This window comes from Stylophora pistillata, chromosome 14, assembly GCF_964205215.1.
Source record: "Stylophora pistillata chromosome 14, jaStyPist1.2, whole genome shotgun sequence".
In the NCBI taxonomy this organism is placed as follows: Eukaryota; Metazoa; Cnidaria; class Anthozoa; order Scleractinia; family Pocilloporidae; genus Stylophora; species Stylophora pistillata.
In genome coordinates, this window is record NC_142532.1 from 2,870,013 (window position 1) to 2,895,111 (window position 25,099).

Below are 25,099 nucleotides of genomic sequence, written 5' to 3' on the forward strand. Positions count from 1 at the left end.
AGATTCCTGTGTAGCGCGCGTAATTACAAGTTTCATTTTTCGCCGCTCCAGGCAAGAACTCTGCGAAAATGTCAGGGAAATACGTTTTCGTTGGAGTCTTTATCCTTCAAGTTGTACAGACAGTCAAGTCACTGGGTCAATTGCAAAAGGTAATTATAAACGCTTCAGTTGCAATTTGCAATGACGATTCACCTGCGGTGTTCTACATCGGACAACTACCTACTGTTAACTGGATTATTTACTTCGAGAGCGGGGGACTTTGTTCATCGAAGGCGGACTGCAACAAGCGATATTTGAACAAGAATTCGACTGTGTTGATGTCCTCGAGGCATCTTCCGGATAAAGTCACTGGAAGAGATATTCTGTCATCTTCGGAAGGCGATAATCCGACTTTCTACAATTATAATCATGTGCTCGTCCCTTACTGTAGCAGTGACCTGTGGCTTGGCAAAAAATCAGCGCACCGGAACGGATCCTTTAATTTTGTGAATAACCCTTCCGTAGATAACTTCAGTTTTAGAGGTCATACAATTTTTCGCTCAGTTTTCGAAGAATTACGCACGAAATACAACATTTCCCTAGCAGAATATATCGTGGTTTCGGGAAGTAGTGCTGGAGGTATAGGAGTTTTAAATCACGCAAATTGGCTTACAACGGACTACACTAAAAACTTGACATCAAAGCCTAGATTTCTCTTCATAATAGACTCAGCGTGGTTTGTAAATTTCCAAGATGGCTTTAAATCAAGAGTGAACTCTGAATTTGGCGCATTAGCGAAGATTTCGTTGGATGCATGTGCAGATATGCGATATGGTTACGCGTGTTGTCTATCCGCATCATGTCTCCTTGCGCACCACATTTCATCTGCGTTGCAAATGGCGTTTATCTTTAGTTTGTACGACATTTATATGTTTGCAGACGTGCTTAAAAGGCTTGAAAGCCAGGGAAAGACGGCCGAAAGTAATGTAGCCGACTTTTTATCAGCAGTTAGTATGTATGGTGGGGCCATGAATGAATCACTTGAAATTCCCCAACGGCGTCACGCTAGTTTTTTTGTCCCGGCCTGTTTTCAACACACATATTTGAGTACGTCAAGTCTCTGGGACAAAGACAGTGTGTTAAATCCTTTGGTAGAAGTTACCCGAAACAATGGAAAATTCAGGTAAGAAAATGGATTCAAATTAATTTTCGTGCTTGAGACAAGTTTGGGGATACTCCAAACCAAAATAAAGTGAATATGTCTGTTCCTTGCCCTTATCAGGTGACCTATCATACTCTTCGGATTATCATTGCAAAAATACCTGAATGTAGTTCCTTCCGGTACAGACAGTGGTATGAAAACAAATCGATTGAAAAGGAATAATCAAAGGAAAACAAAACAGGGATCTCATGACCTCTCCACCGGTATCACAGAGGTCATGGGTTCGAATCCCGTACAGGCCTGAATTTTTTTTCAGGCCTTATTTTTATTACTGCTTAAGTAGTGTACAATACTGCGAAGATCACTCTCATACTAGAAACCCAATGTGTTGTTCGGAGGGAAATATCCCTATTTATTACACGACTCGGGCAGTCAGAGGGCCAATAACTAAAATCAACCAATCAAAATGCTCTATTGCCAGTCCAATATTCTCTAAGTATTGGACCGGGCATTGTCCCGAATGGTCCCGAATGATACTGCTCTTGTGTCCCTTTGAACTTCAGTCGTATAATAAATCTCTTATTAACCAAGCTTGCTTGGGACCGTACTGGAAGAATATCGGCCCTCGGTCTTTTTTGTACGGATCTCGCCGCGCTCGATCCGTATTGTCAAGACCTCGGGCCGATATTTTCCCAGTACGGCCATCGCGCTTGGTTAATAAGATATATATCTCCCTAGAGGATTTTTTGACTTAAACCCCGCCATCTAACTAACAACATTGACAAGTCTGTTCATGTTTGGTACATGCCCTCCTCTGAAAATATTTGGTTCTTGTTGGCAAAATCTTTCTGGCCAACAGTAGAAATATATACCCGGATTTAGGGTTGGCAAAATGTCCCCATGGGTGGGGCAGTGGGGCTGGTGCAACAGCAGATAAGGATAACTTCCGTGGGGCACTGAGAATTTATCTTAAACTTTCGCTCCAACGAAGGGCTAACGCTCGAAACGTCAGCTTTTGTAATCATTACGGTGGCTAATTTACCATTTCAACTTTGTTGATATATCCAAATTATATCTTAAACTTTGCCTAATTTACATGTACGAGATCCTTTTTTATGGGATATTGTCAATATAACAGTTCATTTTTTTTAGCCTGTGTGTCCATGATGACATAACAGTTTTTCTTTTGCCCTCATAGTCATAGAATTAAAAGTGGAACTTGGTCAACGACAAAAATTCCAAATGGGACTTTGAGCCTCAGCATTCAAGATTTCTTATCTACTTGGGTAAAATCCAGTAATACCACCTTCAAGGTGATTGACAGTTGCATTGGTGCACACTGCAATCCAACCTGCCCAGATAAGCTGATTTTTGTGGATGCAGGTGAAGTCTGGAGGGGTGTTGTCAAAGCAGTCATCGTCACTTTCTCCTTGATTATCACTGTGCTCTGTTCTGGATTGAAAGCAAGTTTCATGTTTTATTATTGTTATTTGATGAAAAGGCAGAAAAAATATCTCAACGATAGTGAAACTTCTCAGGCAAGAAAGGAGGTAAGAGAGTTTTACCAGTAAAGAGGTTGAATTTTGACTATCCTATCCTCTGTATGCAGTACTTTGGCCCTCACCCTTTTTGAATAATCCATTTTAGAAACATAACACTCTAGTCCAAGCTGGGGAACATTAGAAAGAGGGACTTAATATAGAGAAGGGGGCTTAATGGAAACATGCTTACAAGACAAGTTAGAAAGTCCTCATAGAGAGGGATCTTATTAGTGAAGGGGGCTTGATAGAAAGAGTTCACTAAAAGACATTCATGGTATGGGACTTGCGTTGTAGCTTCCACTCTGCAAGGCGGACGAAACTGTTAGTATAGCTTGCTTGTCCTTAACGTACGAAGTGGATGTCAAGGAAAAGAAAAAGAAAGCTGATAATGGTAAGAATAGCAAAATTGTACATCATTGTAGACACTAGGATCTCAATGCCCAATCGCAATGTTTGATATCCAACATATGAATAGCACTGTATTGGACGCACGTACCAAGCATAGTGGCATTAAAGAAGATGGTATTCGGAACTTGTCACTTTCCTTCGCCAAGGAATACTTAATTAAAAGTGCCGAAAATTCTGATATTTGTAAGAGAAAATTTTTGATAGTTTCTTTGAAATAGTTAGAAGGATTACACTTTCCTATTTGTCTCGATGTAGACCTTCAACCACCTCTCTGTCCTTGTAGATGTTGAAGTACGCACGAAGAGAAAGAGGAAAGCGGTTTGAAGCCGCCTCTCGCGTTTCTCGCGCGATTTTTGCCCCCGCAGCGAGACCCCCACAGGGATTTTTGCCCCCGCAATGAGATCATTGCTCTCCGCAATTTGTGTCTAATTCTGCTGCTAACTAAAAGTTTACCAATGTTGCTGCCAGTGATAACTGATATTGTAAATCGTTCCTTAGACGAGGCTCTTATACCAAACTCACTCAAAACTGCCTTGATTATTCCATTGTTAAAGAGGACTAATTTAGATACTGAAGATTTTTAAGAATTTTCGTCCTGTTTCTAACCTTTCGTTCGTCTCTAAATTGATCGAAAAATCGGTTGCAGTACAACTTGTGCGGTATATTGATGACAACAACCTGGATGAGAAATTACAGTCTGCTTAAAAGAAATTGCATAGCACTGAGACTGCCCTTCTGAGAGTTCATGACGACATCTTACGTACTGTGGATCGTAGTAGTACTATTGTTTTATTACTGCTCGATCTATCTGCGGCATTTGACACGGTCGATCATGGTATTTTACTTCACAGACTTAATACTCGGTTTGGTATCAAAGGCAAGGTTCTTTCTTGGTTTAAGTCTTATCTCACCGACCGCAGTCAATTTGTTAGCATAAACGGATCAAATTCCTCTCACTCTGATCTGGTGTTTGGAGTTCCCCAGGTATCTGTTCTAGGTCCGATTTTGTATTTACTGTATACCTCTCCTCTCGGCGACATTATAAGAAGACATGATATGAACTTCCATTTTTAAGCGGATGACTGTCAAGTTGATTTTTCGCTTGACTCGGTTTCATCAGTTACCACTACGAGAATCGAAACCTGCCTACAAAATATTGGAACGTGGTTGTCATTGAACAAACTCAAACTTAACGGTGATAATTTGGATATATCAACAAAATTGAAGTGGTAAATTGGCCACCGTAACGATTACAAAAGCTGACGTTTCGAGTGTTAGCCCTTCGTCGGAGCGATTAGAGGAATTGTGGGTTGTGTGTGCTTTTAAAGGCAGAGAATGGAGCTACGTTATTGGTGGGAACATGGCAACGAGAAAAACAAGAATAAATTAGTGGAATGAAAAGCGTTCGTTGATCCCTGTGGGTTTATACTGCCGGTTTGAAAGATGAGCTTTTGTTCAAGACTTTTACGGCTGATAAGACTGAGCTTTTGGTCATCGGATCGGGCAATCTGTCTGCTTCTCGGCTTCCTTCTTTTACAGCGATTGATAGATCTGTTATACAGCCTTCGAACTATGCCAGGAACATAGGTGTAATCTTTGACAATAAGTTAAATATGGAACGTCAAGTTTCGGCTATTTGTAAATCTGCATTTTTTCACATCCGGAATATTTCTCGGATTAGAAAGTTTTTGTCAGTTAGTAGTACTAGGGCGTTAGTACACGCCTTCTTTACATGCAGATTAGACAACTGTAATTCTCTGTTGTATGGTCTTCCGAAACATTTAGTTCATAGATTGCAATTAGCCCAGAATTGTGCAGCACGGCTGATCTTATGAGGTCGCAAGCATGATCACGTTACTTCTTTACTGAGGGAACTGCACTGGCTCCCCGTGGAGCAGAGGATTATTTTTAAAATCTTATTTTTTACTTTTAAAGCTTTAAATAATTTATGCCCTAGTTACATCAGTGACTTGTTAGAAACTTATAAGCCTCCTAGGTCTTTGCGATCATCGAGTAAGAACTTGTTAGTGATTCCTCGCTCCAAGTTGAAATCTTATGGCGATCGCGCCTTTTCTGTCTCTGCACCTAAGCTGTGGAATGACATTCCTGAAACCATAAAATGTAGTATAGATCTTAACACTTTTAAGCGTAATATTAAAACTTATCTTTTAAAGCGTTATTTTAATGAATGATTACGTTTGATTATTATTTTACTTTTTACCTTGATTGTGAAGCGTCTAAGAACTTTTGGATAGGGCGCTATATAAATTGTCATTTATTTATTTATTTATCGTTGGAAGGGTGCATAACGCCCTCCGTTGTATTAATCTCTTTTCAGTGAATTACACAATACGTTTTGTTAACACTTGATCGATGGATAGCGATTTACCCGTCGGTGAGCGTTATCTCTCCTTTGAACAATGGGGTCCAGCTCGCGGTAATTTTGCACTCATCGTCAGAAATAATTCCAGCCGTCCCAAGGTTTTCTTGTTACCACAAAAATAAACCCCAACATTGTTGAGAAGATTTTAAGACAGAGTGTGTGCCCATTTGGGCATTGCTGTGTGCTTCTTTTGGAACGGGTGTGAATCCTTGTTTGTTAAAAGTAGTATGTTTGAGTTAATAGTTTTTTCTTTGCTAGAACCCAGTTCCGAAGAGAACAGTAGTGTGATCAGAACAGATCGGAGCAGTAGAACATCGCTTACACTTCGAGGCTCAATCTTGGAAGAAGACTCCGGCAGCGATGGCCAAGATTATGAAGAAAGTGAATGCCACGAGGTAGACGGCGATTTTAACTCTGTTCCCCCCAAGTTTACGAATGGTTCGACGAATTTTGAAACGGAATCGACAGAAACATCCCAAGAATTCCAAGCTGAGTCCTCGTTGAGCAACTTGGATGGTCATTCTACTTTGGGGTCCCATACCGGAAGTGAAATGGCACTGTTACAAGGTAGGAACAGTGACATGCGACAAATCCCCTTGGACTTGGCTGACGGTAGCTCGTCAAGGAAGCAAATTCTCAAAGGTGTGTCGGCATATTTCAATACCGGAGAGCTGGTGGCGATCATGGGACCATCTGGGTGCGGAAAGACAACGCTATTAGACTTGCTGACAGGAAGGCGACGCAATGGACATTTTGAGGTGTGTGTGAGTTTTTTTTTCTCGCTACTTCCTTAGGAACAAAGAAGTTAAGTTTGACTTATGACCTTAGACCTTTGATACATGTGATTGCGTTATAGGATTTTTTAGACCCATCCGCAACAATGGTGGAGAAGCGAACATTTCCGAGAAAGACACATCGGAAATCGAAGCTTTGTGAATGAGGCACAGTTGTCTTAGTACATGTCACTAATAGTGTTGTCTTGTATACAAGATTCTGCATGACAAAATTCGTAATTGAACGCGTTGTGCTTCATTTTTACCGGTTATTTAATTGTGAACCCAACGTGGTTGCTACTCTAATATTTTATTATCACAAGCCCTGATGCAGAGATGGCATCCAACGATTTTAGGAAAAATTTGACCAGCTTATTTTTCGGTTTTTGAAGAGTTTTATTGCATACTTTGGTGTTCAGATTTTTATTCCACTTTTTCTGTTTCCTTTCCTTCGACGAGATTTTCAAACCCTTTTTTCACCTTTGAAAACTGTATAATGAAATATGTGGTGAAAACAAACTCTATTTATCCCTTACCACTTTATCTCTTTCATCTTACATGTCCTGTAGGGGCAGGTATATATCAACGGAGTGGGACTGGGTCAAGTACAGGACTGGTATGCTCGTAAGATTGGTTATGTGTTACAGCTCGCTGTACCTTACTATGAGGAGCTCACCGTCCGGCAGAATCTCTTCTTCGCTGCTCACATGCGATTGCCAAAAGAAACGAGTGCTGCTAAGAAATACGAACGCGTTGAACAAATTATTGCCGAGGTAGGTTGTCCACTTTTGATAAATAATTTTGGTTAACTTTGAAGGAAATTTTTTATTTGTCTTGAGTCTGGATACAAGAGGAAGATTCAGGAGCTTACATAGCTGGGGCCACCGAATGGCTATTAAAAAGGGACCCTCATTAGGTGCAAGCTTGGACCAAACCTGGGCTGGAGTTTAGAGGCGATCTTTCAGGAGGAGCCTTAGTGGACACTCCTCTCTGCACACCCAGAGGAAAGATAGGAGATAAATAACTGGGGCTTTTGGGCGACTAATCGATTTTGGCAAGTACCTGTTGTGTTTAGCGAAGTAGGTTTAAACTCGCTCTTTCTCTCTCTGTACCAGACTGGACTGACACAATTGGCCAACACGGTTGTTGGAGGATCAACGGGACTGGGATTGAGCGGAGGGCAAGTAAGTCTCATATCAAACGCTGTTTTTACGCCTATTGAACACAGTCAAACGATGGGATTTACTAATTGGTCAACATCGACGTGATCACCTCTAAGAACAAATCCCTCACTTCATCACTGTAGGACATGGCTACTTCGGTTTTGTTGCTACTAACCTTAAGTACTCCAAAATCTCTCTCCAAATTTCTCTTTGCTGCAGAAGCGTCGCCTCTGTGTAGCTCTCCAGTTGATTAACATGCCCTCAGTACTTTTTCTTGACGAACCAACCTCAGGTGGGTGAAGTTTATATTGTCACTACTAAAACGTGACCTCACAGTCATGAAACAGGTGTTCGTTCTCTGTGACAAGCCAGTGCTACTAGCTGGACGACAGCGAACTAGAGAAGCGTGGGAGGGGGGGGGGGAAGCGCACGCGTACTCCTATTTCTTAGATGATGTCCTCCCTTACAGGACTTACACGCCCAAGGTATCATTTCTTAGTGCCTCCCCCACCCCCCCAACCTCTGAGTCTCTCCTCCCCTCCCTCCATTTTCAGACCTTGACAGCATCATTGCCTTGAGAGACCTGACAGTCTTACGTATTACGCCCCTATTTATCACCTCCGGTTCCTTTTGTATTCCTTGAGAGCCAAGTTGCTACGACTCATTTTCTGTCCGCGATCATACGCGAAAATTAAACTGTTTTTAATGTATAATTTGTTTCGGTGAAACGAAATTAATTGTTTTTGCGATTTGTGGCTGCAACGCGTTGTCGTGATTTGCCGCCAAGTGTGAACCCATCCTTGAATTAATATCATGTTTAATTCGTATCTTGTACTGAAACCAGGTTTGGACGCGTCATCTTCCCTGGAGCTGTTGAATCATCTCAATCTTGTTGCTGAGTCAGGCAGACTTGTTATTCTCACCATACATCAGCCCAGGCTGGAAATCTTCCATCTTTTTCACAAGATTCTTTTTCTGTGCGATGGTGAGGTAAGTTAGTTGGTCGATAAGTGGTCGTTGCTTGTTCGGTTAGTCGACTCATACGCGATCGTTTTTCCGTTCGTTAGATCGTTTTGACGTTCTTGCGCATGTGCGTGCATAGTTATAATCACTTGCGTGCATGCGTACGTGCGTGCGCATGCACCTACGCACGCATGCACACACGTGTGCGTGTGTGTACGCAAGCGAATGTAACTATGCACGTACATGCACGATATGCACGATCTAACGCTGTTTCATTTGTCTGTTTGTTTGTTGAAATGTTTCTTCCAGGTGGCGTACTATGGGGAACCCTCTATGGCACCAGAACTTTTCATCAAAGCCTACACTGCAACCTCTACAGAGTACCAGCTGAGTGAAGAAGCACCGAGAATTGACGCCAAAAATCCCGCAGGTGAAAACGTCTTTCTTGTTATTGCGAGTCACCCAGTACACTGTAATGGAAACGCTTATTTTAAGAAAATGGATAATTTTTTCATGGAAGTAAATTTTCTCATCTGCAAATGACGTTGCATGGTACTCAGTCAGCTCGTAATTAAAGAGCATTTCGATGGAGTTTCGTAAAGCAAAAATCAACAGCCAACTGATCAGAACAGGGAAAGTATCACAAGAGACCAATATGCACTCAACGTTAATACATGTGACTTGCCCAAAGCGCGCGAAAACGCGTGATTTAACTTTTTCATCGGATTGGTTGAGAGAGTAGGGCGAGATTTCTCGAGCAATCACCTAGTGACGCAAGCCAAAGCCAGTACAATCCCTTTCGGTTCTAGACACCTACTTGAAGATGCTTGAGCTTCTGAACGTACTTTGATGTTTCAGAATTAATGCTAGAAACGCTGCAGTGTTTCTTCTGATTTTCTTTGTAGATACTATCATGGATTTACTGAACTGCGGTGTAGCTCGTCGTGCCATTTTAGATTACTACCAAAGAAGCGGTGAGCCACTAGCAGTCCAAGAAGCCATAAAGACATCACAGGAAAAGGCCAGCAAAACAGTTACCATGGAAAGAATGAAAATGCTGTACGTATAATGATGAATATTTGTTTAATTTTTTGTCTCACGATTAAGAGTTACTATGAAGCTTTACGACAATCAGCGGTGTAGCAATCAGAGGGTCGCCATCATTTATTGATGACTTTACTCTACAAGTTATAGTGACTTTATTTTTTGAGGCAAACGATTAACCTTTCTAACTCCCAAGATCAGATCGTCAATTCTCCAATTTAGCTGCTAAATATTTCCTCGTAAATTAGTTTACGAGAATGCAGCACGAGGTCAAGATAACAACATCTATCTGATAATTTTGAGTATTCTTATTATCTTTTTGCTGGAATATGTATAGATATTATAGGGGGAAGGTTACATGTTAATCACGTCGGCGAGTTAAGGGGCTTAACGTTCGTTTATTATCGTAACTACGATGGACAAACACACCTTAGCCACGATTAACATGAAGATGGCATTGTACTAAGACTATTCCGCTTTCATTTATAAACTTCGTCTGGAAAAAGAGTTTAATTTTTTAACCTCACCTGGTTTCTTGTTATTTTTAGTGTCGATGGAGCCGGATCATTTAACAGAATCTTTGTGTTAGAGAGCAGAACTTCTGTGAAGCAGACTCTGGGACAGATCTTGTACTTTCCATTAATATTTTTCACATTTGGGATCATTGTAGGTGTGTAGATAATGCTAGACGTCATCTGTCTGCAATTTAGATTAAGCGGATAAGGTTACGCGTCCGTCACGCTATAACTAACGTGTAATCCAGTGCAACTGTTTTTGCTTGAACAGCTCAAACGGATAGATTGTCGAAAAAGTGTCTGGTTTGAACTCCTGTAGGGAACTGAGATTTTATCTTTGTCCTACACTCCTAAAAAATGTTTCTCATATCTTCTATTCCTGAATTGTTTTGGTTTTATTGTACCTCTTTATTTAAGGAACTGTGTACTGGCAAGCAGAGGAGAGAGATGGAATTCTGCTGATGTCAGCCTATTGTGTGTACTGCTGTGCAAGTCCTTTGTTTCTTAGCTCCGTTCTCATGGCTCACCTTAATAAAGCATTGGATGTAAATGCCTTAAGTTGTTATGCACTCGATAAACGATGAACTGTAAATTGTCTATCACATCTTGTTGAATTATCTTGCGAAATTACGCTTTTCACATTCATGTTGCCGGTCTCCCTGTGATCGCGCAAACCATATCCTAGGGCGAGACTGTTTTCACAGGCGATTGAAGAAACAGCAAACGTCAAAACAAAGATTTACAAAAGTGCGCGCTCTGATTGGCTAATACACTCGATCCATTTGCCCATGACTTGCATGCTGACGTCAGTTTGTTTTGCTCTTTTTTTTCTACACGAAACGAAAGACGTTTGAAAGTCTCAGTGGTATAAAAAAAAAAAAAGTCAATATGCACCCTTTGAGTTATGGATGCACGCGAGAGGTTTTCCAAACACGCAAGAAAGTTAGAGTCAAACTCGGCTATCGCCTCGAGCGACTCTTAGGCTTCTTTCGGGCTTAACAACCTCCTGCTTATGTCCATAACTCGATTGTTACACGCTGCGCGCAATCCATTCCTTAATTAATCCTACTGAGTCATCCGCAACAACAATTGCGTAAACTACACGAACAACAATCAAAGCAGAAAGAAGAAAATACAACTCGAAGAAAAGAGAAAATAACACCAGCTTTAGCACTAGCAACGATAAAAAATGGACAGCTAAATTAATTTTAGTATTAAAAAAAATGGTTGATATCAAGAGTAGAAAAAACTGTGATGCCATTAAGTAAGAGAGCTTTTAATAAAAAGTGTAATGCATGTAGAACTATTTTGTACCGTTGTTTTTTTTTTTTAGATTTTTCGCCTTGAACGTCAAGACGGCTTCGGCAGATCTTACGAGAACGTTGTACAAACGTTTGTGCGGACAACAGCTTTATGTGCCTTACCGGTGATTATATGCTCCACCATGTCTTACTTGATGGTGCGTTCTGTTAAAATAATGTGTATGATAAGTTGAATTATGTACGCATTTTGATTAGTTCTTACTTATTATCTATCGGAAGATAGACGTAGATAACTTCACCATTAAAAACAATTTGGTTTTTTATCATAAACAACAAATAGATTCCAGCTGTGTGTGCCATTTTTTGGTTCTTACCACATTTTGACGTCATCTGTGATCTCTTCTTGAACAGACGCACGCACGCATGTATGCATCCACGTGCGCACGTCCACATGCACTTGCGCACGCACGTACGCCTATGTTACTTTTCTGAATCATTTCCTCTAACAGCTTTCGATTGGTTTTAGTTCTAAAATTAGCTATGACGAAGGGCTAACGCTCGAAACGTCAGCTTTGAAACTCTTTACGGTGGCCAGTTTACATTATCAACTCAGTTGATAAAAACCCAAAATACCTTTTTACACTCCGCCACCAACGCAGCATCACAGTTTTTCAAGAAACTTACCGCCTTTTAGTTTTGTATCTGTTTAGCAGAGAGGATGTCCCATAAAGCATGGTGTAGCAGAAGTAATACGAAAACTCTTGATGAAAACATGAAAATAAAGTCCAGTTTTTGAAAATTTACAAAATAAACAATTTGTTAGCAAGGTTACAACATTGTTTTATTCTCTTTTTAGGTTATGACGTCGTATGATTTGTGGAAGTTCTTGTTGGTAACAATTATCTCATTGGTTTTAAACCAAACCTGGATTGCAGTCTACATGATGGTGATTTGTGCACATCCGGGAATCGCTCATCGCATTTGTCCGATGGTGTCCGCCATCGGAGGTTTTGCGGGTGGTTTTTTAGTACCCAGACCCCAGATGCCAGTTGGGTGAGTGTTGCAAGTTCCTGTTATTTAAGGTGTACCTTTTGCATCTTTGTCACGAAAAATCCTAATATTATTGCTTGATTGTGAGGAAAAAAATCGACTTTTTTTTAACGCCTTCAATTAGTAATTCGTGTTTGTTTGTCCTTAACATCGCCCGCCTGGATTAGCTCGCTATTTGCAGGCGGTGTTTATTGTAAGTAATTGTTTTGGAAGACCTAACAAACGTGAAACTTGAAAAGTACTTTAAAACAACAAAAGTTTGGATAAAGAGCGAAGGTTTATAATGGATAAACTTGAAAATCAAATGGAGGAGTAACTCAGTTCTCCCGTTGGCGCAAAGGTATGTGGAACTCTGTAACCCGCATACCTCTTTTTTCAGAGGCTACCCAGCTTTCTCTGGACGAAATAAGGACGATCGTCACAATATGTAAGCAGTTTTTGACGCGTTTGAAACTTGTTTTAAATCTCAGTATTCCTGGTTATATTTCAGATACAACCTCTTATTTTACATCAATCCCCAATTCTATGGCTACTCAGCAATGACTAAAGTGCTGCTGTTAAATGTTCGACTGAAATGTGAATACGAGTCTGCCCTAAACTGTATTAGCACGGATGGTAATGCTGTGCTGGCCAGGTTTGGGTTTGACACTGTCAATGTCTACGAACACTTACTGGTGAGTTATTTTTGGTGACTTGGGGATCGGTTGATGCGCAAATGATTTTGAGTTCTTATTACAGAGAAATTTTGCTGTTGTTGTTTATTGTTTTATTGCGCACTCTTGGGAAACTCGACAAGGAAAAGCATGTCAAAACTTTGATGAGTTTTCATTCCTAGGTATTCATAAGAGAAATTTCAACTTCAGTGAGTGTTGAATTTAAAGCTGGAGTTACTTTAGTTTTGATTTTCTGTGTCATGCAATTGACCTCATGCCACCTTTTTAATAAATCAGTTGCAAGACTTAAATCAATCTCGACTACATGCTTACTTTCTCTATCCCCAGGTTTTGCCTTTCAGCTTGACTTTTTTTTCTTCGAATTACCAACGGCTCTTTTTTCCGGCTGTTGAAAACCGATCGTTTTACGTATTTCCTTCATTCAAGAAATTTTCCCTTAATCCTACTGTCGTAAAACTACATTTTTTTTTGTCGTGAACAAGATTGTGGTTACTCCTCGTGTTTCATACAATAGAAGCAATGTATTAACGTTTTTCTGATTGTTCACTCACGTTCAATGTTGAGTCGAAGTGAGAGGATCCGTATCGAAAGTAACTACATTGTAAGACAAACCATACTTCATTCCTACAGTTTTTTAGAGCTTTCTTTTTTCGCATGAAAGACGTTTTTATTTCATTTAAAATATAATTGATTCTTTTTTCAGATCATGTTGGGGATGACATTACTATCTTTGCTTCTCTCTTGGTTGTTTTTAGAAGCGAAAAACTTCACCATCCCCTCCCCCTCCCCAACTAAAACGTAAGTCTTGCAGGATTTTTTTCTGATTTAGATCTTATATCCGATGCTGACAACTTTTACCGAGCTGCAAACTGTGTCTGTATTTTTGGCCAGGCCTCTAAGTTTTTACTACACCGCTCAGAGTGTTTTAAAATTCTTTTGAAGCCAAGCAGTTTCATAGGTTTTGAGGTTACTTCAGCCGAGCTCTGATCGGATGTAAATAAAATTTTTGTCGGATTCGAGTTTTTAATTCTGACGGAAGAGCATTTTACCACCAAAGTTGCTTTGAACTAGACTTCGAATATTAAGTATCAAAAGTATTATTATTATTATTATTTCCCAGTCCCCCAGTCTTTCTAACCGAGCATGAAGAGGAGAAGTTGGAGGTTACGGTTGAGCCGATGACACCAATTGATGAAACCCCAGTCGGCGAGGACAAGGATGAAATAGAACTGGAGATGCCCATAAAACCATTTAGCCGCAACCGGAGATCCGCAAAATCCAGGCTTGGACTAATCAGTGGCAACCAAGGTTTCCATTCTGTCAAGCTTCCCTTGCACAGACGTCAGTCACGTGACGCGGACAGCGTCCTTAACACCCAACAAACAATTGATGGCGAGAATCTTAACTACGTTGTACGCCGCAGGCGATTGGTGAGCGTCTCAGGGAAAGAACTTTGGAGATCCACCAAACAACGTGTTGAGGAGAGGAAGATTGACTTTGACAAGCGTTTATCACAAGTTGAGCAAATTGCACGGCGTTACACGATAAAACACTCGCAATCCGTACGAAGGAAAGCGAAGGAGAAGGCGGTTTTTGCTCGAAGAAGTACCATGGCTGCCTCGGCTTCAAATGAAGCTAACAGGCAGGAGTTTATTACTAAAAGAAATGGTCGCTTCCAAGATAGGGGAGAGCTGTTTCAGAAGGTGATTGAAGAATCGGTGGACGGAGGAAGCGGTGAGGAATACAAGGATGAAGTGCGAGACGTTCTTAAGCAGGAGGCTGAAGCTAGAAAGAGGCAAAGAGAAGTAAGAAGTGCTACTGGATCCAGTGCAGAAGATGTCTTGCAGTTACACACTGTGGAAAAATCTTTCGACCATGAAGCTACAGGCATTGAAATCCAAGAACAAGGACGATCCAGAGGAGATGAGGAAGGCGCTGGAATAGGAGATCCGCAACAAGCGTCTGGTTGTGAAGTTCAGAAGGACAAACAAAGATCTCCGAAGAAAGTCTCCATCATAAAATTTACCAGAGGAGACGAGGAAGGCGCTGAAATAGGAGATCAGCAACAAGCGTCTGGTTGTGAAGTTCAGAAGGACAAACAAAAATCTCCGAAGAAAGTCTCCATCATAGAATTAACTGAAAGTCTCGATGTCTGATATGGCGGAGTTTCCTGAATTTTGCAATTGCTTGATATCAAGGACGACACATGCAGATAAAAAGTAGGAGAACCAGACTATAATTTTAGAAGGATTGCATTTTGTATTCTGAAATGTGCTGATAACTGCTAAGATCGTGAATGATAAATAAATCAATATTTACTCATAAGTTGTGATTTCAAATAAGGTAACTGAAATTAAAGCCTTCCTACTTAAAACTTGTCTTTGAATACGACTTCCCTACTTTGACAAAATTTGAAACTTATGTCTACTGTTTTTTTGGGGGATTTTCGTATATTTAAAGCTGGTTGTCAACAAAGACATTCGCGGTATCTTCTTCTTCTTCAGACCCCAATGTATCATCATGTTCACAGATACTTTCCAAATAAAAGGGACCACTGATCATTTCTTGATCTCCCTCTTCAACAGCGGGAAAAGTGACACTCCTTAATCGTTGCGAAGGTGATGCTTCTCGATGGTCGTCAACACCGATAGTAGCAGATTGCAAAGTTGTCATTTTCAGTGCAGAATCTGCAAGGTTGTGGTCAGCGGTTTCATGATATGAGTAGGTACGTTTCATTGGTGCTTTTTTTTCACTGTCTTCAGGAACACTGCTGTATCTAGTTTTCCGTGGCAACGGTACAGCTTGCTTCCGCGTCCTTACCTTTTGAGACTGAACTTGGTTAGATTGTACTAATGCGGACTGCTTGGCTATCCTTTGAACGTGCTTCATCTCAAGATGGCTGCTTCGCTTTCTCTCGGCCGTACGCTTACGAACACTCGACCACCGATTTTCTCGAGAACTGACAGAACTTGTTTTTGACGGCAAAGAAACAGCATCTGATTCTGGCCTACTCTCGCTAGGAATGGTGGGACTGTTTGGAAGCTTCACGGTGTGTAGTCCATCGTCATGTGTGACAATGCCTAACGTGGACTTCCGGCGCGTGGGATTAACTGCATGGTCTGCCCCATTTAGAAGCTCTATTGACTCGTGTAATATCCTATCCACTTGTGACCTGGATATTTTTGATGACCTGAATCAAAATCAAAATGAGATTCGTTTAATCCTTTAACTCGCATGAGTGACCAGGCAACTGTCTCCTTACCATATTAACACATTAACAAGTAGACACATGATGAGAATATGTGTCTTATTGGACATTTTGTTGTGTAGTATCGCTGAGTATTTTTACGAGTTGTGCCGTAATTTGACGAGCCCATAGGGCGAGTCAAAATACAAACAACGAGTAAAACTACTCAGCGATACTACACAACAAAACGTCTAATAAGAGATTTATTATTCAACACGCCAAATTGTTATTTCAGCACGGATGAATTTCGCGGATATTTTTGGAGTACAAATATAGCGTGATATTTGTTCTCGTCTCGCGCGCTATTTGTACTGTAAGAAGCACTGTTGAATAATGGAAAGAAATATCAATTAGGGGATTTTAGGTGATCCAATACAAAGTTCTCCAAACTAATATCAGAAGAGCCGTATGGCAGACAGTAAGGAGAAACACTGTTGAGATCTTGGGAGCGAATGGGTGAAATGGTTGTGTAAATATTGGAGCAAACGCCTGATTTCAGAGAACGCCCTCGTTCAACTCTTTACCGTACCTGCCAAGTACCAACTTTTTTTCTGAGAATTTTTATGACGGCAATCGTAGACTTGACATAAAAAGCCTAGGAATGATTTCAGACTCATCCAAATGTTGAATTTCTATCCAGAATGAATTTTCCATACCATAAAACCGTTTCCCCTGTTGAGATAATACCTGGGTCTTTTGTATAACTCGATCTCCAGGAACACGTGGAGTACCCTTTTCCCCCGATTTTTTTCCAATTTGCAAACATAACTTGAACTTACATTAAAAGTATCTTAAGCTTGGGAAAGGCTATGCATAAAAAAAATTATAGCTACATACGTTTTGAAGAATTTGATCTTGATGTTCTTTATTTCCAAAAACAGCCATGAGAAAAATATCGATATTACTGTCATTGCAAGCATTATCTGTAATCAGAGGATCAATCAGCAACAAATTAATTTTATTTTTCGTGTGTAATGTTTTGCTGCATAGCAATGTAAACGGATAGGACTGGTGTAGATGTATGTTCGACTTGATCTGACCAGCAAAATCAGCATTAATTGACTAATGTGACAGGTACTATCTGTTCAATCTGTTTTGACTAAAAATTTGAAGATAGGAAACTTAAAGAAGCAAAACGAAACGAAATGCTACTTTCTAGATTTATAAGCCTGATAGAGACGCGATGGAACGAAACGCAAAACAACTAACCCGCGAGTACATGGTGTAGACCATAATATGTATATTCAACCCAGCCTCCTCGCGGGCAAGAAAAAAAAAGCCGAAACAAGACGCATTATAATCAACAACTGGAATAATGAAGAGATAAGAAAGGGAGGAAGACGGTTAGGAGTTTGATTTTGGAAAGAAAAATAAGGGGAAGGAAAGACAGGAGGAAGTAAACAAAAATTCTGCTGCTGATGATGATGATGTTAATGGTGATGTGAGGATGACGATGAGAATGATGGTGACGACGAAGGAAAGACGAAGAAGGAGAGACGGGACAAAATATGCGGGAATTTGAGAAGAGGAAGACGAGAAAAGAGGAGATTATGATGCAAGTGAAGGCGCGAGAAGCTGAAGAAAACGAGACGAAGAGGAAAAAAAAAGAAACTTACGATGTAGGAAAAGTGAAGGAGGTAGAAAAGGAAGGACGTTAAATGTTGGGAGGGACCGTAAATCGAGGAGGAAAAGGGAGATAGAAAAAAGGAGAGGAAGAGGAGGGAAAATAAAAGGAGATGAAGATGGAAGCTGCGAAAGAAGTGGATGAAGGAAGGAAGAGAGGATTTGTAGGTCGATGGCGATGTTACTGATGACGTCAGCGGTGAAGCTTCACTTAAAAACCCATGGCAATACACGCTACGGCGAGTGGTTTACTCAAGTGACTATGCACTGGAATAAAACTGACATATTCCAAGATGTTTATGAACAACTTGCACCAATCACTTTTTTTACTGTCTTTTCTAGCTCAAAGAAAGTAATATATTGCGCATTAAAAGAAAAACTTACCACCAAATGCTCATAAATATTGACCGTGTCAAACCCAAATCTTGCCAAAACAGCGTTGCCATCCGTACTGATACAATTCAATGTAGACTCGTAAACGCATTTAAGGCGGACGTTTTGCAACAAGACCTTGGAGATAGCTGAATAACCATAGAACTGTGGGTTGATGAAGAATAACAGATTGTAGCTGGAGCAAATAATAAAATACTTCATCAGTAGAAAATAAAAAGTTCATAGCTGTAATAATCATGACATTTAGCAGTTAAGCCTTCGTAAAATATTTTATACCTCTTTCACTTCCATCATTAGTTAACGTGTAACTCTCCACGAGATTTCAAGCCACTCCTGTTATCAGATGACGAGGATGCTCAAACAGGTCGGATAGAGGATATTATGTTGATATGACACCAAATTATCAATAATTTGTAGGGAAAAATTTGGTACTAATAATGTTGCTATTCCAACTCGCTATCACGTTAGCATTAATATTATCGTTCATACAGTAAAGGTTGCGTTCATATGTAAATAAAGCTGTTAAGTTGCTGACGTCGTTAAGAGGATGATGTCCTTAAAGGAATAAAGTCTAAGATATGTCGGTGACTTTGTTAATATGTGCACTCACCCAGCTGGCATTTGGGGTCTGGGTACTAAAAACCCTCCCGCAAAGCCTGCGCAGGCCGACACCATTGGACAAATGCGATGAGCGATTCCCGGATGTGCACAAATCACCATCATGTAGACTGCAATCCAGGTTTGGTTTAAAACCAATGAGATAATTGTTACTAAAAAGAACTTCCACAAATCGTATGACGTCATGACCTGAGAAAAAGGGAAACATAAATAAGGATATACATATAGAATTTGTTAAGTATCAATTTTTTAACTTATCAACTTTCTTCTCAGCTACACAGAAAAGAGCAACGTTTACGAAAAAAAAAGGAAAAACGTATCTCTTTATTAACCCGGAACAAGAACTATGACGTTCTTTCGCCTTTCCCCCCGCTTCCAATTAATCAGCTACCAATGTTTCTATGCCATCTTGCAGACCAACGCTGCGAGGCGCAAGAAAGGCAAATTGGTGTCCGGGAGTGTAGCACAACCGAGTTAACTTTTACGTCTTAATGTCTACTTTATGCATCATGTTTGCACGACTTACCAAGAAATATGACATCGCAGAACAGACTAGAATTGGAATAACACACAGAGCAGCAATTCGTACGTACGTCTGAATCACATTCTCATATGAACGACCACATCCATCGGCACGTTCCAGGTGATATATCTGTAAGTACAGTTATACAGTAAATATTCGCTTATTCTTAAAGTATGCGACTAAGACCTTGGACATAGATAGCAGCCTGTCGGCCCCGGAGGCGGACGTAAGACCCTAAGTCCTCCTCTCCCCCCCCCCCCACCCCATCCCCCCACAGATGCCAAGACAGTGCTCCCTTTGAAGAAAATCTTCCATGGAAAATAATTCAATTAGCGTGTCATATTATACACTCTTTTGTTACCTTTGGCTATTCTGTTAGTTTCAATAGCTTTTGTTTAGCACTACATTATAAATTCAAATGTAACCTCAAATCAGGTCTACTCTCAACTGAAGATAGTCGTTGAACGACCGAAACATGTCTTATAAATTTAGTTTCAAATGTTTCGTTATTTTTATAAAGATTGCTGTTAGTCTGCACCTTTCCAGACCTTTTGGAAATTCAATTTATCTACTGACCTAAAGTTGGATAGCAGATCCCTAAAAAGCCTCGTATATGAAATGATAAGATTGGAACGAAAGAATAATTTTGTTTGAAAAGCAAGCAAATGTTGCTTGCTTATCTCTTAAGTGACGCCAACAAATACCCTCAGCCTCTTGCAGATCCGATGATTGCGATTATTCTTGGAATAAGAAAGATGATGCATTTTAAGCATAGTCGTTGAATGAAGAAACAGTTTATTCGTTCTACTCTCGAAAATGGGTATCGACGAAGAATCTACATTTAGACTTTAGGATTTCGCACTGGAAGGCTCTACCACTGTGATACAAGGCGCTCGATAAAAAAACCTAGCCATTTCTAAGTCATATGTGTGTAAAGCGTCCTGCGGGCTGCTAGGGTAAAAAATGTCGAAAACGTCGAGTGAGAATATAAATCTTAAAGGCCTTTTTCTTACCAATATCAGACTGTTTAATCTACCTACATTTAAAGCTTTGTTCAGGTGCGCCATCAGAACTGAACTGAGAAACAAAGGGCTTGCACAGCAATAGACACAGAACGCTGACATCAACAGAATTCCATCCTCATCCTGTGCCCGAAAGTAAATTGTTCCTAACGAGAAAGTTAAACAGCACAAACGCGCATTAACAGAAATTTGTGTCTAACATTTCATTCGATCATGATTCTGAGCCATGACTTTCATTTGTAACTTTTAAAACATCCAAAAAAACTCAGTTGTTCTTTGATCTTCATTTAACATCACTGTTTTCATGGTCTCAGACACAGATGTGGCCAGACTTATATCATTCGTGACAGGGCTGAGGCACTACTTACCTACGATTATTCCAAACAAGAAGAATATAAACGGAAAATAGAAGATTTGTCCGAGTGTTTGTCTTAGGGAAGTTCGGGCTTCCAACACAAACGTTCTGTTGAATGTTCCTGCATCGTTTACCCTGCCAAGAAAATAAAATTGATTTAATAGGTCAAGAGACTTTGAAGAAAATCATTGCAGGCTTTAAAGTGGCTCATGGCAAGAAAAACTTGTTAAGAAGAGGTTTTCTTTACACTTCAACCATGTATGATAACTTATATATGCCACTGGAAGAAAGTTACAAAATTTAGCTTTTAACGCTTTTTAAAAACTGTGAATAAAAACGTCAACGTTCGAAAGTTGTTTCCAAATGTGCTTAAGATTCGACTATGAACGCCACCATTTTTTAAAAATTCTGGTGACCTGGCTGCTGAGATATTGAATAAAACTAGCGGTAAACTTTGCTGGGTCGCAGCTTAGCGACAAGGTTACAGGTTACTAAGCAAGATTAAAAAGGGTAGCGTCTGAGACTTAAGTTTTAACACATCTCACGACAGATTTCTTAAGGTTAAACTGCTCTTTTGAATCTCGAAACGCGATCACAATCATAGTTTCATAGACAATTTAAGATGGTTTGTAAAGCCAACTTTGCTTTAAATACTTGTAAAGAAAGGCCAACTGATATGCTTTTATAAGTCGCTTTGAGCAACGTGATGGTTAGAACGTCGATTGTGTTGTGCGGGAGGTCGAGGGTTCGAGCCCTGGCCGGACCAATACTCATGGTCTTAAAATAAGTGAGGAGAATTTGCTACCTTTCTATACTCAAGAATTGGATAGATATTCTAGTCTTCTCGGATAGGGACGAATAAACCGTAGGCCCCGTCTCCTGCAGGGTTAAGGGTAGGAGACGTTAATTTCCCTCGCACGAGATTACTGTGTGGTGGATGTCCTCCCCTGGGTGGGATGGGTGGGTATTGGCCCTGAAAAGCTCCTGTGGGGAGTGGTCAATTAACCTATGTATGTATGTATGTATGTATGTATGTATGTATGTATGTATGTATGTATGTATGATAATCACATCACCGACACGCATGTTATACACATATATTTACTCTTTTTTGTCGGAGCTCATCCTTAATATGGCAAACGTGTTCTTAGCATTTTCCTGTGCCATTTTAATCGCTTCCTGGACTGCCTGTGGCTCACCACTTCTCTGGTAATAATCCAGAATGGCTCTGCGAGCCTCCCTGCAGTTTATTATATCCATAATCATGTCTGAAAAGAATCGTGAAGCGTAGTCTTTTCAATGTAAGAACTGTCCATTCTATAATTTCTAACATCAATTCCACTAAAGTTATAATCAAGGACAAGTCATTATTTTTCGCTGGAGGGGAGGGAGGAAGTGACGGAGTATTTTAGGGGGTGTCACAGGGTTTTTTGAGGGGAACTAGGGGAATCAGTCAACGACAACAGAGTATAAAGGAAGAAATATAGAAAATCGACTACCAATGAGATAGGGTCATTGGAATACCACAAAGCCTTAGGGAGGATCAGATAAATTCTATCATGACGCAACCAAAATCCTCTGGCCCACCTCCTACCCCCCTTAAGGCGATACTAAAGTAGGTCCCCAGTAAAGGCTGATAGTTTCGAAAGAAACTGTTTGGGGCTGCGTCGGTGGGAGTAACGAAATAATTTGGATATATCAACAAAGTTGAAATGGTAAATTGGCCACCGTAATGATTACAAAAGCTGACGTTTCGAGCGTTAGCCCTTCGTCGGAGCGAATAGGGGAATTGTGGGTTGTGTGTGCTTTTAAAGGAAGAAAATGGAGCTACGTTATTGGTGGGAGCATGGCAACGAGAAAAACATGAATAAATTAGTGGAATGAAAAGCGTTCGTTGATCCCTGTGGGATTTGGACTGCCGGTTTGAAAGATGAGCTTTTGTTCAAGATTTTTACGACTTTCCGTGCCACCTAAGTACAAGGAAAGACCGCAGATTGCCATATGTTGTTGAAACATATGGCAATCTGCGGTCTTTCCTTGCACTTAGGTGGCACGGAAAGTCGTAAAAATCTTGAACAAAAGCTCATCTTTCAAACCGGCAGTCTAAATCCCACAGGGATCAACGAACGCTTTTCATTCCACTAATTTATTCATGTTTTTCTCGTTGCCATGCTCCCACCAATAACGTAGCTCCATTTTCTTCCTTTAAAAGCACACACAACCCACAATTCCCCTATTCGCTCCGACGAAGGGCTAACGCTCGAAACGTCAGCTTTTGTAATCATTACGGTGGCCAATTTACCATTTCAACTTTGTTGATATATCCAAATTATTAGGTCCCCAGTAGCTTCGAGTATACTTTTGCTTAATTTATCCAGAAATATTCGCGATTTTTTTTCAATTACAGCGCTTTGTAATTTTTAGCTTTGCTAAGTACTTGGAAATCTAAGAACTAGCAGGGGCTATAGCTCCTGAAGCGGGGAGAAATTAAGACCTAAATTTTGACAGCTCCGCGACTAAATCTTCGCCCCTCTTTGTTTTTCGTTTTCCTTTATTTTTGTTTTGTTTTTTTCTTCTAAGATTGAAAATTTGAAACTCCAACTTAGAATAAAGCGAGCAATATCATGAATAGTATGAAATACTCCCTTAACCAAAGAACAGAGCGCTTTTCGATCTAGTGTCTTAGATGAAAGCCAGACCCAAATTTCTGTAGCCAGCGAGTCAGAACCAAGACGCGGATCGCAAACCTAAAAGAGAGCGCGCGTAAGCGGCCTTAAATACGGAAAAATGCGAGTAGTTTCGATTTTAAACCAATCACCGAACGAACTAAAGCAAAGTTAATGTCATCTCGAATTACTAAATGCTCCAATTTGAAATTAAAGTAGCCCTATCAGCTTACCTGCGGGATTTGTGGCATCAATTTTTGGCGCGTCTTCACTGAGCCGAAATCCTTCGGTTGTTGACTGCAGATAGGCTTTAAGAAAAAGAGTCGGGGCCAGAGTAGGCTCGCCATAATATGCCACCTGAAGTTATAATCGTGGAGGTTGATACGCAGGTAAGGGAAAGTCCTGCTTATTTTTTTTTTCAATAATTTAATTGGATATAGTTCTGAAAATATTATATTTTGCCACGAGCATAATCTATGCTATTGAAGCTGGAAACTGTGCTGTATAGTTGGAATGTGTGTGTGTATCTAGAGGGGAGGGGAGGGTGGTTGTGGAAATCCAATGAAAAGAGAGGTGTCCGTTGTCATGGTCTCACGGGCAGGGTTTGCACTTAAATTGAATCCCAAGGAGGAACCACCGTTAGATGAATGTGACATATTATGTGAAGAAAGGGAATGGAGTGAAGGGGGAGGTTAATGGAAATACCATGTAAGAGAGACTTCCGACGTAAAGGTCTTATGGACAGGGTTTACACTTAATTGGACCCCCTTGGAGGAACAACCTTAGGACGAATGTCAAGTGGTAGTCCCCCCCCTCCTCTCCTTCGACCTCGTTTTCAAGGTTGGTGTGCTCACCTGACCATCATACATAAAGATGATCTTGTGAAAAAGATGGAAGATTTCCAGCCTGGGCTGATGTATGGTGAGAATAACAAGTCTGCCGGACTCAGCAACAAGATTGAGATGATTCAACAGCTCCAGGGAAGATGATGCGTCCAGACCTGAATTAAAAACGTGTACGTTAATTTGAGCATTCTTCAATTAAAACAGAGTTAAATGATTCGATAGTATTGTGATAGCGATCATCATAATTACAACACGAGATCCAGGGACAATGTTCGTGGGACTGCCTTTAACAGGAGCTGGGGTCTCTCGACCTCCTCGTAGCGGCCAACGATGGAAATAATTTGCATAAATCAGTCAAGGAGTTATCGATATTGAAAATGGACCATCCTCAGACTGCGCCTAATCTTTAAAATATGAATTTATTCATTAAAATAACTAAGATTTGAACACATATTTAAATACGCTACAAAAAAAATCTGAAAGTTGTGACTAAACAACATGCCTGAGGTTGGTTCATCAAGGAAAAGCACAGATGGCAAATTTATCATCTGAAGAGCGACACACAATCGACGTTTCTGTCCTCCACTAAGACCCTGGCCAACAGACCCACCAACAACTGTATCAGCCAAAGAAGTAAGACCGATCTGTATCAGATAAGATGTGGAGTTTATAGCAAGTATAACTACCGCAAATGACACGCAACCGGGAGTGGGTTGGGGAGAGTGGGGATGGATTTTTTTTGAGTTGTGGGATTATTGTTGTGTGAGGACAAAATTTACTTGATTCCCACATCAGGCTCTGTAGTTTTTCTATGATATACTCCTGACTGTGTCCTAAGTCGGCCACTAGTGCACAAAATCGGACGCTGGTGTCTAAAATCGTACACTTGC

General features: G+C 40.5%; 2 protein-coding genes across 2 annotated transcripts in view; one reads left to right on the forward strand and one right to left on the reverse strand.

The window, feature by feature from the left end:
* On the forward strand, nucleotides 1-15,242 carry LOC111323403 (uncharacterized). Its single transcript, XM_022926728.2, has 17 exons — nucleotides 1-1,162; nucleotides 2,340-2,691; nucleotides 2,977-3,073; nucleotides 5,732-6,231; nucleotides 6,816-7,019; nucleotides 7,362-7,430; nucleotides 7,629-7,701; nucleotides 8,254-8,399; nucleotides 8,682-8,802; nucleotides 9,278-9,431; nucleotides 9,965-10,086; nucleotides 10,349-10,476; nucleotides 11,265-11,390; nucleotides 12,050-12,246; nucleotides 12,734-12,917; nucleotides 13,621-13,715; nucleotides 14,038-15,242. Exons 1-17 carry the CDS (start codon nucleotides 69-71, stop codon nucleotides 15,071-15,073), a joined length of 4,698 nt encoding a protein of 1,565 aa, XP_022782463.2. The 5' UTR covers nucleotides 1-68; the 3' UTR covers nucleotides 15,074-15,242.
* The window catches only part of LOC111323371 (uncharacterized), a 20,244-nt gene continuing 10,275 nt past the window's right edge, over nucleotides 15,131-25,099 (reverse strand). The window contains exons 6-16 of the mRNA XM_088745099.1: nucleotides 24,712-24,853; nucleotides 24,219-24,364; nucleotides 23,598-23,721; nucleotides 21,804-21,966; nucleotides 20,712-20,833; nucleotides 20,362-20,489; nucleotides 19,325-19,450; nucleotides 18,791-18,987; nucleotides 18,172-18,355; nucleotides 17,002-17,087; nucleotides 15,131-16,107 (exon numbers count right to left, since the gene is read on the reverse strand). Of these exons, the coding sequence (XP_088601225.1) occupies nucleotides 15,372-16,107; nucleotides 17,002-17,087; nucleotides 18,172-18,355; nucleotides 18,791-18,987; nucleotides 19,325-19,450; nucleotides 20,362-20,489; nucleotides 20,712-20,833; nucleotides 21,804-21,966; nucleotides 23,598-23,721; nucleotides 24,219-24,364; nucleotides 24,712-24,853 (2,154 nt within the window). The 3' untranslated portion in view covers nucleotides 15,131-15,371. The remainder of the gene's footprint in view (nucleotides 16,108-17,001; nucleotides 17,088-18,171; nucleotides 18,356-18,790; nucleotides 18,988-19,324; nucleotides 19,451-20,361; nucleotides 20,490-20,711; nucleotides 20,834-21,803; nucleotides 21,967-23,597; nucleotides 23,722-24,218; nucleotides 24,365-24,711; nucleotides 24,854-25,099) is intronic.

Bases quoted from the DNA above. Each gene is read 5' to 3' on its own strand.
- LOC111323403 (XM_022926728.2), top strand. From the start codon at position 69: ATGTCAGGGAAATACGTTTTCGTTGGAGTCTTTATCCTTCAAGTTGTA. The intron at 7,431-7,628 runs GTAAGTCTCATA...TCTTTGCTGCAG, and splicing joins TGGGATTGAGCGGAGGGCAA to AAGCGTCGCCTCTGTGTAGC. The intron at 10,477-11,264 runs GTAAATGCCTTA...TTTTTTTTTTAG, and splicing joins ACCTTAATAAAGCATTGGAT to ATTTTTCGCCTTGAACGTCA.